This window comes from Colias eurytheme, chromosome 21 (genome assembly GCF_061535395.1).
Source record: "Colias eurytheme isolate Ceu_HAF_F1 chromosome 21, ilColEury1 Martin Lab GWU primary, whole genome shotgun sequence".
NCBI classification, from domain to species: Eukaryota; Metazoa; Arthropoda; class Insecta; order Lepidoptera; family Pieridae; genus Colias; species Colias eurytheme.
This window is the reverse complement of record NC_143000.1, coordinates 6,873,267-6,891,303: the sequence shown is the minus strand read 5'-3', so window position 1 is coordinate 6,891,303 and position 18,037 is coordinate 6,873,267. Positions and strand designations below refer to the sequence as shown.

Sequence of the window (18,037 nt, the reverse complement as noted above, 5' to 3'; positions counted from 1 at the left end):
CTCCAAAATCCAGGATGTGATCCGGTGTCGAAGGTCCAGAAAATGTTGACGACGAAAGAAGAAGACAATAAACTTGTGCGTATATAGTTTAATATTTAAAATTACAGAGTGCGTTTGGTAGAATTAATTAATTTTAGTGAGGGAGTGTCCTGCTCAGCGGTTGCGTGGCGAGTCGAAGTCGTAGAGGACAGTGGGGTCAATCCGCGGCCAATCGCACGGCGCCGCGACGTGACGATGCGATGACGCAGTCGCAACGCTCCGTTCTGCACGATTTTGTTGCGGCAACACACACTTCTTTTTTTATTTAAGATTCGATTTCAACATTTACCACCAAAATATGGAGACAATTTGTTTTATTAACAGGGGTGGTATGTAGCTCTGAGGTTTGATTATAGCCATTTTATAGAATACGTATGATTAATCTCAAATGTACAGATTGAATATCTTGAAAATATATTATAGAAATAACAATTCTCTTTAATTGATTTTATTTGTTTTCCACATAGCATTTATTTCAGTTTAAATAGCATCTTCAATGAAGTAACTTTTACAATGAACAGGTTAACCCAATGGCGCACGCTCGTTGGGAGTACAACCACCCGGAGGTAGCTCAATATATAGGAAAAGTACCAGAGCTGCAGTATTTCGACGCGCAATTCTTCAAAGTGCACTATCGCCTCGGAAACTCCATGGACTCCATGGCGAGGAAGATTCTCGAACAAGCCTTCGATGCTATTTATGATGCAGGTTAAAAAACCTTTAAAATTGATTTAAATCAGTTTATCAGTTTTCATTAGTTAGAGATACTTAAATTATTTTATATAATTACCAAATAACAATGAATCTTCGATGGATTGCGATTCACGAGTAATTTTTCGTATTGCACGCCTCATAAGCGAAGCGTTGAGGTGGGTACTACTGTCACTTCGCGCAAAACATCTGATTTTTCAAACTTAAAATGTCTTTATGTATCATACATTGCACTTGTAAGATAATACATACACACACATATTAAGAAAAAACACTATTTTTAACGTTCATGATATTTTTGATGTCATTTTTGTTATTTAAACTAGTTAAAAAACAGTTTAAAAAGGTTCTGTCTTGGACGTCCGTGTGTCTGTATGTGCGGATCCTTTTTCTTGTTAACACGATAGCGACCGAAATACTTTGCTAATCGAGTCTTTTTTTCTCTCTTACGCTTGAGTATGCTCAGGAATAGAACCCTTTCATTTTTCAGGGTCTGATTCGATGTGGTTTAATTGTTATTAAATAAACAAAAATAATAATTAATAAATATTTATTAAAAAAAAATTATGAGGCGTGCACTTTTGGATTTTCCAAATTATTTTTAAATATTATGTCGATTCAGGAAAAATATAAGATATCTATAGAACTTCCAAATTAATTATTTAACTAAAAATATACACTTATAGGTGTGAGTCCAGAGCAATTGTCTGGAACTAAAGTTGGAGTCTACGTTGGTACTTGTTTCTCGGAAACGGAAAAATCTAGCTTCTACGTTGCTACCTCGAGAACAGGCTTCGGTATTGCAGGGTAAGTAATGTTAATTAACCCATACAATCAGTTACTATTAATAATTTCTTTAAACTTAAACGACTCTTTATTTAAAATTTGAACTAATTCGTCGATATAAATGATTATTCTTCTTTCAGATGCAGTAAAACAATGTTCGCCAATCGAATTTCCTATTGGTTAAACGCGAAGGGACCCTCGATGGCTGTAGACCAGGCCTGCTGCAGTTCTACAGTCGCTTTAGATTTAGCTTACCAGGCTATCATGCATGGGGAAATTGATTCTGCCATCGTTGGAGGAGCAAGTCTCTGCTTGCATCCACAGTCATCTGTGCATTATGGACGGTAAGATATCTAAATCAGACCTGTAAATTGAAATAAATTATCATATAAAGTAAAAAGATTGTATTACATTATAAAATTTAATTCTTGAATATATTTTCAGAATCATGCCCATAAGTAAAGATGGCAAAACAAAATCTTTTGATAAAGACGCTTGTGGTTGTGCGAGATCTGAAGCCATCAATGTTCTGTTCCTTCAAAAGGCTAAAGATGCATTGAGGTAAGGTATTAAGAATATTCTTATTCGGAATTGATAACTAAAGATAGTTTCAAATGAAGATAGACAATTTTATGGGTTTTGTTTGTTTTATGAGCCCTATTCACAATGGGAAGCGTAGGGCGAGTAGAGGCAATCACGATAGTGTAGAGGGCTTAAATATCTATGATCGGCTGTCCATTTATTCCTAATCGCCGTAACGGCGGCAAACTTCGACGAGCATTTGTTGGGGCAACGGAAATTGAGAAGAAGGCCCTTGCTGAGCGTGCTATGTATTTTCATATTTCGATTTTCAAATGTTCATTCTCGTCAAAATATGACGTCACTTATTATATCTTTACCGTTAATGAAATTACAATGTCGATATCACAGGATCTATGCTGAAGTGGTACACGTAAAATGCGAATTCCGCGGTTTACTTGATGGTGAACATGGACCTAAGTATGGCTTTTACCGGGAACCAAATGACATAGCGGCGTTTTTGAAAAACTTTTACAAAGAAGCCAATGTGCCTCCTCAAGCTGTCGAATACGTGGAAGCGGTTGGTTCTGGTGAGTTTTTTCCTGATTTATTGTTTTTTCTTTTTTGATATAGATATAAAATATTCAATCAAATATTTCATTCATTCATAAGGTGGTTATGAAATATAGTTTTTTTTTAGTATTATTTAATAATTCAATATTTCTTTAAACAGCTACCCCAGAAGCAGATACAGCAGAATTAGATGCTTTTGGTAAAGTATTTTGTGAAAATCGAGAGGATCCCCTATTTGTTGGAAGCGTGATGTCTAACATTGGTTATGGTGAGGCAGCGTCTGGAGTGTCTGCTATAACTAAAGTAAGTGCTTCTTTTAATGATAAAAAAAAATCTACTACGTGTCGTTATACGGTCATGTGAAGTAAATTAATTAATAATTATAATTTAAATAAACCTTCAACGCTTTAGAAACTTTCCATTTTAGGTTCTTCTGGGTTATGAAAATGGTCAACTGGCAGCCAATCTGAACTGTGATAACCCAAGAAACGACGTGGATGCACTACGTAAGGGCAAAATACGTATTGTGACTGAACACCAGTCCTTTGGAGGTGGTTATACCGCTGTCAATGGACTATCAGTGACTGGTGTTAACGCTCATATATTACTACGTGGACATAATAAACCTAAGGTAGTACTTTTTGTTTTGAACATTTACTTCCTATATAACTATACTTTATAGTAAAGAAAGTATTGATTGATTGATTGTATTAATTGAAACATTTATAGCCAAACGTAGTATTTGTAGTATAGACCAGACGAAAAAAATGACCTATTGACGTTTAATATTAAATTTGCTATTTTATTTTCAGGACTTAAACCGTTACAAGACCAATATACCTCATCTAGTAACCATATCAGGCAGACAACAATCTGCAGTAGAAAAGGTTTTAGAGGACTTGAAAAGCCGCCCCATTGACCCAGAGGAACTTGCCCTTTTCCATAACATCCACCACACTAGAATCAGCGGTCACTTGGGAAGAGGTTTCATTGTATTAGGTTAGTATAATAAAGCGCTTCATTAAGCATTTGATACATACTTTTTAACAATTACCTTGAGTCACAGAATACATAATATTATGTAGTAGCTAAACGCTACAGAATGGACACTCTCCGCCTCCCGCCAAAATTAAACACTTACCTCACCCTGCACGAATACGCTATAGATGGCCCGTATTTTTCTGCAAGGACTATACGCAACGAAGATTGACAACATTAATCAAATTGACTTAAAGTAATTTTATTATTTTGGATTTGTGATTATCGTTTTTCGTAGAAAATTGTTAGATATTCTGCTGTTTAAGGATGTATTTCATCAGAAAAACGCGAATTTCTTTACGCTAGTCACAAATGTGCCAACCAGAAAGCGATAACACACACATTTGCAGTCTCTACAGTGTTACTGTCAAAACGATAATTTTGTATGGAGTGTCCGGGGTGTGCTTGAGTGTCAATTAAATTTCCATATTTAAATATATCACATAACAAATTAGGCCAACCTTGCATAGTTAAAATGTTTGTTTTACATATGCATTAAATAGTTAGGTTAGTAAGGTCAAATGCATCCGATTTCTATCTATGGAAGCAAACGTTAAAAATGTTAATACCTTACCTTGATTTCTTGCATCGGGAATTGTAATGTATAAGTTCTAAAATGTAAAGCAGATCAGAACCGAGAACAAAAAAATGATCGTAACGATATGTACATTTGAAAATTTCAGACACTGATGAAAATAATCAGACAATAAGCGTCAGTCAAAAAGCCAATTACTTCGATGACGCGGCTCGTCCACTGTGGTTCGTGTACAGCGGGATGGGCTCGCAGTGGGCCGGGATGGGAAAGCAACTCATGCGCATACCCGTGTTTGCTGCAGCTATTGAACGGTATTATTTACGTTATCAATAAGATGTATCAATTTTCCAAATTTAAATAGGATGTGCAGGAGTTTGAATACGACGTAATTCATAGCAAATACATATTTCTAAATTAAGCAAAATCTCGAAACTGAAAAATTATGCCAGGTGTCCGAACATAATGTTTTTTGATCGAATATTATTATCTCTGTTTATTATTCATAACATAATGTTCTACCACTAAAACACCTGCATATTTTATTCAACGTGAAAATTATAAAAATTTTACAGCTGTCGCAAAGTATTGGAGCCAAAGGGTGTGGATATAATCCATATAATCACTGCACCAGACAAGACGATATTCGACAATATCTTACATTCGTTTGTTGGAATTGCCGCAGTACAAATTGGGCTCACTGATGTTCTTACAGAACTGGGCATTATACCTGATAAAATTATCGGTAAGTAAGGAAATAAATGCTTTTGCAATATGTAGCAATATATAAATAGTAAATAAAAAAAAACATATGTTCGAAACTAAATTAAAGTGAAAATTGAGATGATAAAATTTTCTTCAAATGATTGAAAGATGCACACAAATGTTTATTGATGATTAAATAAATAATATAATATCTGTATTTAAAACACAGGTCACAGTGTAGGCGAGTTAGGATGTGCGTACGCAGACGGTTGCCTCACAGCGGAAGAGATGATCCTCTCCGCGTACAGCCGCGGGCTCGTGTCTGTACAGACACCGTTTATACGAGGCTCTATGGCTGCAGTTGGAATCGGTTACCAACAGGTACGATATGTTGTTTAGTTTAAGTAAAACTTCTAGATAGGGGTAAAAGTAATCACAGTAAAAAAAAACAATATATTCTGCCATCTCATATAATTTACACAGACATTAATTATCTACATCTTGAGGCACGTATTATTATACGACTTACGTATGACAATTGAAAGACATGTGAAACCCGTGTTCAAAATATTTTTTTTCAGGTGTCCAAAATGTGTCCACCTGAAATCGAAGTGGCTTGTCACAACAGCTCCGAGTCGTCAACTATCTCAGGACCAGCGGAAATTATGAAGGAGTTCGTTGAGAGTCTTACTGCGAAGGGCATATTTGCTAAGGAAGTCCCGTGCTCCAATATCGCATATCACTCGAGATATATTGCTGATGCAGGTGATTAATATGATCCTGATATTAAATATGATACGAATATCAGATAATCTAAATTGTCCAATATTTAACACTAACTGACGGTACTTGAGATAATGTTATAATAACGGCCTTAATCTAACCTTTAATCATAAATTGGTTCCAATGCACAAACAGTTGGTTAAAACATTTCCTTTCTATATATTTCCATAATACCTATTATCTTTGTATAGGACCTGGCCTTTTGCAATACTTGAGCGAAGTCATAAAGACGCCACGACTGCGCACCGAACGCTGGGTATCAACATCCATTCCCGAAGAACGATGGGAAGAGCCACTTGCGAAATACTCCTCAGCGGAATATCACACTAATAACTTACTCGTAAGTTTCCTATCACGGTTTTTCTTTCAGAACGCCATAAAATCAAACTCTACCATAAGATATATGGGAAAATGGGTACCACTATGATATACAGAAAACGGACATAAAAAATAATTCTTTTCTGCTCCTTTTACTTGCGATTGCCTTATTCTAGAATTAGTCAGAAAAAAGGTTTTAATAGACTATTAATACAGACATTTGTATCTGCTCCAGAACCCAGTTCTATTCGAGGAGTCATCTCACCACATTCCAAAGAATGCAGTGCTCGTCGAAGTAGCACCACACGGTCTCCTGCAAGCAATCCTGAAACGTTCTTTACCTAACTGTACAAATATACCACTCACTCGCCGAGGCCATGCTGACAATGTCAAACATTTGCTGGAAGCTATTGGAAAGTAAGTCAGTTAGATGTGTCCAAGAATCTTTAATATTCTTCTCTTTATTACACTCCTATAATATAGAAGCCAGTTTAGAAGTAAAACGAAATTGATTTATTTTTTATTTATGTTTTCAGTTTGTACATGGAAGGGTACAATCCAAAGGTCCAAGCCCTGTACCCAAAAGTAGAATTCCCTGTATCTACTGGAACACCGATGTTGGGACACCTGGTGGAATGGGCTCATACTGAAAAATGGTAAGTTTATAACAGTCTAGATTTCTGTTGTTGTTCTTTTGTTTGGAGCCTTTCTATGCTAATATTATAAAGAGAAAAGGTTTGTAATTATGTACGTAAGGTAACGGCACCAGTCGTGGACAAGCATCCAGTAATGGACAAAATAAATATAAAATTTAAATATTAAGACCAAAATTAACGTTATATAATTTGGCAATACTTAAAAAAAAACTTTGGTTCATAAGCTATCAAAATACGACATTTCATCTTATTCGGCCAAAATGTTTGAAGATGACAGAACGTTATGTTTAGATGCTGCGACTCGTTTCGAAGAAATCCGTTTTTACTAAGAAAATCCTTAAGGAAGTGAGGACACAATTTTGGTTATAAGAATTTTTGTATAAATGTCAGCAAAATTTGATATTACTTTTTTTATAGTAGTTAAGTGTACGAAATATTACACGATTTAGTATCATGATAGGTTATGTTGTTTAAATAAAATTCATCAGTGTCCATAACTGGATTTAATTCTATGGATATATCCATTTATGGACATATGTCGAAAATAAACTTTTTTTAAAGGTAAGTATTAATTACATGCGCTTTTCTGTATTGTCTTTTCTTTCTGATTAATAATATACCTATCACGACCGTTTCAAACAAAGGGTTCCAATATTGTACAACAATTGTCCATGACTGGATTTGCTTTGGTTCCTATAATGGACATTGATATTTTTTGTTAAAATTACACTAATGGGTCCAACAACATAATATCTATCTAAACATGAAGAATATATTTTAGAACAATGGGTCATTATGTGCTGTGCGACTCGTTCTTGGCTTCATTCTCTATCACTGCGTAGAGAAGTCGCAAACTTATGCGTATTGTAACGCATCTATCATAGAGAGTTCTCTGATGAACTGTTTGGATCGTTGTCTGCTGCTAAATTCCACCACCATATAGCACACACGCTTAAATTTCATCCACACCATCTTGACAACAGTTTAAAAAAAGCTTTTTCCCTCGTGCTACAATTTGGAATCCATATCGATGGACCGATCAGATTAAGGCTGCTGGCGGATTCAGATTGGCGATTCACTTCACGAGTATAGCGGAATGCCAGGAAACAGAGAGATATGGCGCAACATCGTGAAGCGGGTAACATCTACCCCCCTAGAGTGATATAACGAAGAAGAAGAAGTCCCAAAATGGATGGAATGGCAGTACTTTTTTTAGTTATATTTTTCATCCCTGACTTATTGAGAAAAAAAAACCATATTGGTGTTTCTTAACGGACATAACTCGTATTTAACGATGCATTTGTCCAATTTTTGCCTAGAAAATGGAAATTAAGACTGTTTTAAATATTATAAGTATGCAAAATAATTAATAAGTACTATTTTTTATAAATACATCCCCGATTTATTGTATTCCAATCATCATTTTCAAGATTCTATTGATAACTATAAGTCTTCTCCAAGTGTAAGTAACTGGAGAAACGACATTAGGTACCGTCCATAAATGGGTGTTCATAACTGGATGTTGTCCAAAACTGGTTGTGCATCATTAGATTTTTCACTGTCCAACACTGGTGCAAAAAAGTGGTTTTTTAATTTATGAATAACTTCATTATTTATGCATTGTAATCTTTTTTGTAACATTGGTTACGTTAAACTAACATAGAACTAAAGGAATAACTAAACAATATCCAATAAAGTTAAAAAACCTACGAGAAATTTTCAAAAATCTTCAATTTTTTCCTTAATCTGTACAAGACTGGTGCCGTTACGTTATGTATGTATGGTTCTCACGCATAAACTACTGGACCGATTTTAAAAATTATTTCACCATTAGAAAGCTGCATCTTCACTGAGAAACATAGGCTAGGTTTTATCCAGGAAATCCCATGGGAAAGGGAACTATGCAGGTTTTTCTTTGAAAACGCGGGCGAAGCCACAGGCGGAAAGCTAGTATATTATAATTGAAATTATTCAGGTTGTTTGTGGTACTTTAAAATACATTAATCTTCTGATTGTGATCGTGAAAATATTCTATTTCATCAATAGGAATCTGCCCCTGTACGTGTCTGCGCATAGAAAGATGGCAGCGTCCTGCAAGTTTGTTCTATCGATACATGATGATGAACATAGCTATTTACGTGGACACATCATCAATGGTAAGGCAAAAAATAATATTCAGTAGCTAAAATACAAATGGCATGTTCTAAGTAATAAAAAATCATTCTATACAGAAATTGTAAATGGTTTTTGAAAAATAAGATAACAGGATACGAAGAAAAAAGGATCTTGGCATATGCTGAATTTCATAAATGAATAAATACGTGGTAAATCCATACGTGGCAAAACACACTGCTTCTGCTGATATGTCCTCGGATACATACAATTATATAATTATACTGGTTATTGTATTGTTAAATGATGTGGTGCAATAAATGGTAAAAATATAATTACCCTAAATTATGAAAATCAGTCTCCTTCTGCGAATACTCTAGAAACAAAATGTTATTTTTATCAGGAACAAATTACTACCCATTCTCTGCTGCCCTAGTAGCGGTGTGGGACACTCTAGCGATGAGTTTGGGGCAGAACAAGAAGAGTATATCCGTTCAGTTCCAGAATATTCAGTTCTTGGCCCAGCCTTTGTTACAAAACAGAAGGCAACTACGCTTGAGTGTAGCACTGCACAGAGGCACTGGAAAATTTGAGGTAACTATAGTGTCATAATATCTAATAGATGTTGCATTGAATACAATGTGATTCACTTTTAATAGCAAACTTGATAGATCATAGGTGATAAAGTAGGCTTTAGTTGTTCTTCTATTTAGTTGCTAAACCGACTAACATTTTTCTACCAGGACATCCTAATCATTTGTGAGTATAAATATATTTTACATAGAGAGTACACAAGAGAATATAAATAATTATAAAAATGATTATAAAGTGAAGATAAATTCGATTGTAAATTAAAATGAATATTTACAGGTTACCAATGAAAACATGGCTATCACTACTGGAAGTATTCAAATAATTGACAAGGGTGATAACCATCGACTATTCAAACTTGACGTTGAACACAAAGAACCATTGACCCTACAGACAGATGATGTCTATAAATTGCTTTATACCCGCGACTATCACTACAGGTATAAATGGACAAAAGGCATAAAATACTGTTTTTATTGTTATAGAAATATACAATAATATAAAACATCAGAACTTACATTAAAATAATCATAAACCAGAGAAAAACCTTGTTTCCCTACTTAACTTAACGCATGCTAGCATATCTTAAAATTTAATAGAAGTTTCATATTATGATGTTCATTCTGGACCCATTGACCTAACAAATAATTGATATGATGTAAATTTCAGGGACGATTTCCGAAGCATCAATTCAGTAAACGAGTCGTTAACTGAAGCGAAAATATCTTGGAACAAGAATTGGGTGACCTTCATTGATGGCATGTTACAATTGAATGCATTACGAGTACCAAATACCACCGTATCTCAACTAGACTCCATGAGGAGGTTGAATATTAATATTGACGAGCATAGGGTATTTGATGACAACAAAGAGCTAACGGCCGATGTCCTTGAACTTTACGACTGTACGAGGTAACATTGGTTTAGAAATAGAACAGACAATATAAGTATATATTTTTTTCCTAAATTTAAATACATATGAGATATTAATCAATAGATTTTATTCAGGTGCGGTGGTGTTCTCTTCGAAAACCTAAGATTCTACGATATGCCTTTGATTAAAACGGACAGTATTGCTCTCAAGCACTTGAAATTTGTCCCTCATATTACAAACAATCATCTTAATGTAAGTGAAAGTTGTTCAAACTAAATAAAATGTCTGATTTCGAATATATTTTATTACTAGCGGTCCGCCCCGGCTTCGCCCGTGTTACATAATATTTACGTTTTCTCCACATAAGAACCATCCTCGTACTTCATGGAATATAATAAAAAAAGAATTATCGAAATCGGTTCAGCCGTTCTCGAGTTATGCGCTTACCAACACATTTTGCGATTCATTTTTATATGTAAGATTACTAATTGCTTTCAGGAATCATCTGCTCTATGTGTTCTCCTCCAAATAATCGCTGAAAATGTGAACAAAAATGAATTAAATGCCGTCAAAATTTTCAACAATTCTGAACATGGTGGCTCATTTGACTGGCTTAATGAAACGTTACCCAAAACCACTGATATTAAAGTAAACTTTGTTGAAAATGAAAATATTAATTTCATGCAAGGAGAAAAGCTATTGCACGACGTTAACGTAATATTTGTAAACGACTTATCGTGCAATGACAAGGTGAGCATATTACATTTTTTTACCCCTATATTGTATCCTGAAATATCGATTTATTTCCAAATATTATAACGATTACAGGTATGCAAGGAACTTTACAAAATTCTGCCTCCAAATACCTTTTTAATTAATAAAGAATACAGCGCTGGGACAAAAATGCGGCCGTCTTCATTGTACACTGTTATTTGCGACCATGAAATTGGCAATCAGAAAATACAATTGATCAAGTGGCATCCAGAAAACATCGCATCAGGCACAAGTGCCGTGACTGTGAAAACAAAATCAGATTTATTACATCTAAGTTCCGTATTGGATTCTGTGCCTTCAAATCAAAGGGTTCTAGTATTTGCTCAATATCCAGCAACGCCTAATTTGGAAAATTTCGTAAATCATTGGAGAAAGGAGGGACGCATTATCAATCTATTCATGATAAACCATGAGTTGAGAGGAGATCAGTTTATAGAAGACTTGCCACAATCTGACTTGGCCATTAATGTGTTGGATCACGTATGTATTTTTAAAACACATAAATACACCTTCTCCAAAATTATGCATGTTCGTAGTTTATCAGGATTAATTCAGTTTATTCTTTTGTTTTAGGGTATTTGGGGTGGTAAATACTACGTTCCAAGGACGAATTCATTTAACAAAGGTCAATGCGCTACGCTGAAAAGCTTAAAAATTGGAGATATTGAGTCTCTGAAGTGGTTTGAAGCACCTAGAACTTTAGAATCTGGAATAAATGTTCAGGTAAGACGAACTATTTTGCCCTTTACTATTTTTTTTTTACAAATGCAGAATTTAATATTTGACAATTGGTATCTACCCTAGTATACTAAGAATCATGCAAATATTTCGTAGGTTCATTATGCTGGAATTAATGATTTGGACGTCAAAAGAGCTTTTGGTGTAATTCCATTCGGCAAAAATGCTAAGGAAAGCTTCTATGGAATGGACTTCAGTGGAGTGACACAAAGGTAGGAACATAGGGATTTAGATGTGTGTAATATCTTCATTCAATTGTAAGGCTGCGTAGCAAGTGCTGGTTTAGACTTGCAATCTGCTGTCGGACAGACTGTCGGACATTTCTTGCGGAAGTTTTCTGGCAGATGGAAAAGCGGCCTAAAAGATTTTATACAACATAACAAATTGACGGCTTTTTATTAAAAAAGTATTCAACTTAATCTTAATGTTTTATAAAGACCAATAATCACTGAGACTTATAAATTTCTCGGATAATATGTAAACTCTAAGTATAATCGTATCGTATTCTTACAGTGGTACAAAGGTGATGGGTTTGATCAAAGGTGGTTCAGCGAGCAATCAAATCAAAGCCAATCCGAACCTCTTGTGGCCCGTACCAGAACATTGGTCTCTCGAAGATGCAGCAACCGTACCTTTGGCGTACTGTGTAGCTTTATATGCTTTGGTAAGATCTTTGTTTTCTTGTTCTGTGTTATAAATCTTTATATCTACTTGTATGGTACCACATCATGTTGTGCCAACGTTGCGCGCTATATTAGCTAGCGCGCACGAGAAACTTTGTCTCCGCAACTATTTTGTCTCTCCACCCATGGGCTAGTATGAAAGTGCGCGCACGTAGCGACGCAACTCCCCATACAATTGATGGGAGAGACAAAATAGTTGCAGAGACAAAGTTGCCCGTGCGCGCTAGCTCTGGTGCTACATTATGACGTCGTTGGAGCTACATATACGCAACACACGTCATTTCAATAATAACAGCATTCAATATTGTTTACCCAATATTGTACTTAATTCTATTATTTATTTACTGTTGTATTATAAATATTTGTACGATTACTACTTATACTACTACATTACAATTCCACACAATGCTACAATTGTTTTCATTATCACAGTATGCAAATTAATCTAAATCTAATATAATAATTTGATTGTAGGCTTTGAAAGACAGATTCTTCCCCGGAATCACAGTTTTAATTCACGGTGGTACCGGTGCTCTAGGACAAGCTGCAATTTCCATATGTTTAGCATTCAATTGTGAAGTATTTACTACTGTTAGCGATCGTAGCAAGAAGCACTTCCTTAAAAAGCTGTTCCCACAATTAAAAGGTATGTTTAATAAATGGATATAATTCTTCTTTGATTTTTCAAATGTTAGGATATCTCTAATTAATTGCAGATATAATTTTATTGACTCCCATTTCATGATTTATATAATACTAGCTTTCCGCCCGCGGCTTCGCCCGCGCAGTCAAAGAAAAACCGTGGTATTTCCGGGATAAAACCTATCCTTTGTCCCGGGGTAAAAGTAGCCTATGTCCTTTCTCGGGTATCAAAATATATACCAAATTTCATGCAAATTGGTTCAGTAGTTAAGGCGTGATTGAGTAACAGACAGACAGACAGAGTTACTTTCGCATTTATAATATTAGTATGGATTCAGAATAATACAGTTCTTTAACGTATTCCAGAATATACGATTATCATAATACGTATCATCACTGTTTGACATCAAAAGATCTGGAAGACTGGTCACAGATTTAAAATAAATCTTACCTTTTCAAAATAAAATTATCCTGATCTTTTTGTTTTTTTTTTTTTCAAATTGCAGAGGAGAACATCGGAAATTCGAGAGATATCACATTTGGAGACATGATTCTATCTAGTACTAATGGTAGAGGATGCGAAATAGTACTCGGAGGATTTAAGGGTGAACTTAAGAATGTAATTATATTTCTTAATATTTATTATTATGAAGTTAAATTATACTAAATTGCAAATATTTTACTACGTCCTCTGGACAGGCGTCTCAGGTGTAATTTTAGAGGTCAAGATTTTTATTGTAATTACTTGTTATAAATGCGGAAAATGTATGAAAGGAATAGCTTCCTTACTGTAACAATATGCAATTTAATATTTTAGGTGGGATTGAAATGCTGTGCATCATCTGGTATAGTGATAGATACAAGCTTGGTAAGCAATCGTGAGGATTACAACTTCGGAATGCACTGCCTTACAAAGGATAGAGCTTATAAAATGATAAACTTTTCATCGATCTTTGAATATGGAAAGGAAGAAGAACTAAAGGTATGCAATTATATAAATATCGTGAATGAAAATTGACTTTTAATTTGATTTTGTGATGTTTGTTATATCTGAATCTGCACTTCACGTGTAGAATTTAGCCTAAAACCCTCAAAAGAGTATCAACACTACAGTTACATTACAGGCTGCATAAATTATGGGTATTTTCAAATAATAATTAATTGAAAATACCCATAATTTATGCAGCCAAAATATGACTACAATACTAGATAAAATATCTTAATTTCAGCAACTGCAAAACCATTTAGCTGAAGGTATAGCTCGTGGGTATGTACGTCCTCTGACTCGTATGGTGTATACTCCTGAGGAGGTGCCGAGAGCATTCAACCTGGTCGCGACCAGCAGACACCGTGGTCGTGTGCTGATTGATATGCAACAAGACATTTGTATGGAAAAAGCAAGGTAAACCACAAGTGTGTCTGACAAAAGGAGATAAATATAAAATTTTCATCTTGACCAATTTCCATCTAACTTGCTTTATCCTGTGTTGATTGCAAGTAGAGATAAATTTAGATAATAATACAAAGAAGCCTACTAGAATGCCAACCTACTAAATATTGAAGCAATAGAACGACATTTTTTTAATTTTCCTTCTATAAAATATGCATTTCATGTGATCACAAAATCTAAAAAACTACCTATCCTTTAATTATACTTCTTAAGGAGCCGATAAAATTATGATTAATATTTTATTCCAGATTATATTGCTCTCCAAATAATGCTCACATAGTGTTATCGGACAGTGATGTACTAGCAATGCAACTTGTTGACCGACTTGTCGACCGAGGAATCCGCAATTTGAATATTATTTGCGGAGACCGATCTGAAAGCTTGTTGTATAAAATAAGGTAAAAGGACTCTTGAATTTTATTTATATGTTCACTTTTAATATACTTATGCTTATTTAAATGAAAAATGTATCTATATTATGTCTCTAAGAACATTTTTATATTTTAGATCATGGAAAAACGCTGGGGTTGAAGTGTTATTCCAGGAAATACAAAATATTTGGAACAAAAACAATATTCCTAATATTCTGAAAGATGGTAAAAATCTCGAAGGAATATATGCTATCATTACGAATGACAGCAAATTTGTCCACATAACTGAGTTTTTGGAAGAGTTGGATTCAAAAACAAGTGATTCGTGTCCGCAATTAAGGTAAAAATTATGATCACAAGACGTAAAAATATTTCGCATGATTTAAATTATCACCTTTATATTATTTTAGGTACTTCGCGATCATTAACGATGATAATATAATTGGCGAACAAGTAGCATTATTACGGAAGAAACATCGCAAACCAGCTGCCCTCATTAAACTTCCATCATTGAAAAAGGTACTTTACACTGTTTTAAAATTATTTACTATATTACTACGGTTATAATAATTCTTTATTTTTTTTAATTGGAGCATTTCATTTAATGTTATCTTGTCAAAAAAGAACTTCTACCTGTATGGGTTGTGTAAAACTCATCAAAAATTTTGAATTTCTCCCATTACTCCATAATTTACTGTTATTCAGACTGAAATTGATGGACAGTATCAAATGCCAATAAGAAGTGCTATTGATGCAGTTGAAGAGGCATTGCTATCTCAAGAAGCAGTCAGTGAAGTTGTCTTTGTGCCAGCAAACAACAAATCTTTGATTGATGATATAGCCAAATGGGCTGGTAGGTGCAACTTATTCTAAATAATATACTAATTCAAAGATGTGGTGAGACAAAAGATAAATATTAATAAATAGAGTATGATAAAATTAAAGCAACTGCATTAAATATTACAATCAAAGTGTTATTGTAATTCTGAGTGTATTTTCAGGAGTAAAGATTCCAATAGGAGTAGATGAAACTCTAATATTGACGGACCTAGGCATGGATCTAGCAAAAGTAGAGGCCGTGCAAGCAGGTCTGAGAAATGAGTACAATATATCCTGTCGTGAAGATGAAATACCTAACCTAACCATACAAAGGTAACATTTTACAAATACAAGTCACGCTAAATACAAAAACCTTTCTTCAAATAAATATCATAATTATTCATCACCTAATTTTAAATTCATAATTCAGATAACTCGCATTTTATACTTATTTGTATTTAATTGTTTTAGAATACGAGAAATGGAACAACTATTGCAAGAATCCGAGTGTAAAGATACAAAGGACTTAGACACGTTTTATTCCTACGTAGATCCGGATGAACTCTTCGCTACGACAGAGATGGCATTTTTGACCACATTGACCAATAGTGCATCTATGGTATTCCTTTCTCTAACTTTCAACAAGATAAATTTAGAACAATTCTTTTGAAGTGAAACTTCTAGGCACTTTGAGAGTTAAATTCCAAGGTCGCGTCATGGCAATACAGTCACGCCATGAGCAAGGTGACCAAATTCGTATCTGTGAATTTTACCGAAGAAATTTCACTTCTGACACGTGTGCTAGGCATACACGCTCTTTTTTTCTAAAATTGCTATTTTTGACATTGAATCAAGCTTATTACGTGCGTATTAAAATTATATAACTATTTTAGCGTGACGATGAATTTGACTCAAGCCAAAAGTTCCTGTGTATTATTCCTGGAGTGGAAGGACATTACAAGCGCTTCTCGGAATTGTGTGAAAGACTGAAGTTAGCAGCTCTGGTGCTGCAACCAGGTCTAGCAAGGGCCCAAAGTGAAACATTACAAGATATAGCTATTCGCTATGCTAAGGTATTTAATATGCGTTATTTAGAATATTCACTACGGCAAACTTGTAAGGTTTTAAAATAAATACGTGTATGTTTTAATAAATCTATAGTTCCATAGTTCCTCATAAGCACCATAATTTGTTCTGAAATTGATCGGTTTCGTTATTTTTATATTTCATTAATATTTACTGTTTGTATAGTAATATTTTTATGTCATTTAAATTAACTGTTTGCTCATTTTAGACTCTATTGACGCGGACTGAATTAAAAGATAACTTCTATCTACTGGGTTATGAGTCAGGAGTTATCATTGCTTTGGAGATGGCAGCTATTCTAGAAGAACATGGTAAGATAAATATTAAAAAAATATACAATCACACATGGTGCGCAAAAATATCAAACATAACAATTATAATAAAATCAAATTTATTTCATTCTAAGGTCTGACTGGTATAGTGTACTGCATTGGAGGTGCGCCTAAAGAAATCCAAACGCAATTCGCTTCAAAGCTCCAAGAATTTAAAGACGAGATATCGCTTCAGGAAGCAGTTGGAAAACACATGGTGAAAGTCATGTCGGGTCAAAATAGTGCTGCACTAGATAAAGCTTTCGAGAAGGCTCCAACTTGGAAGGAAAAAGTGGATATCTGTGTGCGAGATTTGAGAGGAAGAGTCAACCATTCAGCCCAATATGCTAAGGAGCTTATAGAAACGGCTTATTCACGTATCTTACAAGTTAGAAATTATGCGTCGAAACCGCAGAAACTGCGATCCCTCCTTGTTCTGATGAAACCTAATGACCTATCTACAAAATTAGAGGGTAAATCTTCTCTGCAGGATTATTCTCTGCAACCGATTGTTGAATACAAACTTAAAGCACCATTAGCTCACGCAGCTCAAGATCTGCGTTGTGCTGGAATAATAAACAGACATCTTGACGAAGATATATTAGAAGCATTTGAGCAAAAGAACCTCTGTGAGACGTACCTACTGAATGCGGATACGTTTATGACAGCGGCTACGGATGCTTAGTTACTTAGTAGGTATGCTATACTTTGTTAAATTGAAATAAAGGTTTTGTTGTGTTACTTGTGTTTCTTTTTTTACTTTTTGTTTTGTATATTTTAGAATTTCCTTTTGATACATATTTAACACGATTCCGACATGCTAAATTTAATATTATAATATGAAAGAATATAGGTACACACTATAACATTACAATTTACAAGCATTATGGTTTATGTAATATTATGTAGTAAGGTTTGTTAATGTC

General features: G+C 34.5%; 1 protein-coding gene across 1 annotated transcript; it reads left to right on the top strand.

Annotated features, from left to right (window-relative positions):
- The first annotated feature begins 564 nt into the window (after window positions 1-564).
- LOC149899244 (fatty acid synthase-like) lies at window positions 565-17,852 on the top strand. Its single transcript, XM_090114625.1, has 38 exons — window positions 565-747; window positions 1,437-1,557; window positions 1,677-1,880; window positions 1,981-2,097; window positions 2,467-2,645; window positions 2,789-2,931; window positions 3,056-3,259; window positions 3,441-3,627; window positions 4,350-4,512; window positions 4,774-4,943; window positions 5,133-5,284; window positions 5,485-5,668; window positions 5,878-6,026; window positions 6,240-6,421; window positions 6,541-6,660; window positions 8,707-8,816; window positions 9,176-9,366; window positions 9,643-9,803; window positions 10,033-10,275; window positions 10,372-10,489; window positions 10,736-10,987; window positions 11,066-11,491; window positions 11,585-11,734; window positions 11,846-11,961; window positions 12,263-12,413; window positions 12,907-13,078; window positions 13,581-13,693; window positions 13,892-14,056; window positions 14,304-14,476; window positions 14,773-14,922; window positions 15,032-15,235; window positions 15,306-15,414; window positions 15,601-15,748; window positions 15,897-16,047; window positions 16,186-16,333; window positions 16,608-16,787; window positions 17,009-17,111; window positions 17,207-17,852. Exons 1-38 carry the CDS (start codon window positions 570-572, stop codon window positions 17,794-17,796), a joined length of 6,777 nt encoding a protein of 2,258 aa, XP_089970751.1. The 5' UTR covers window positions 565-569; the 3' UTR covers window positions 17,797-17,852.
- The last annotated feature ends 185 nt before the right edge of the window (window positions 17,853-18,037 follow it).

Excerpts from the sequence above, each read along its gene's own strand:
- LOC149899244 (XM_090114625.1), top strand. The coding sequence starts at position 570 with ATGGCGCACGCTCGTTGGGAGTACAACCACCCGGAGGTAGCTCAATAT. Across the intron at positions 15,236-15,305 it reads GATTCGTGTCCGCAATTAAG|GTACTTCGCGATCATTAACG; the intron begins GTAAAAATTATG and ends ATATTATTTTAG. Across the intron at positions 16,788-17,008 it reads TAGCTATTCGCTATGCTAAG|ACTCTATTGACGCGGACTGA; the intron begins GTATTTAATATG and ends TGCTCATTTTAG.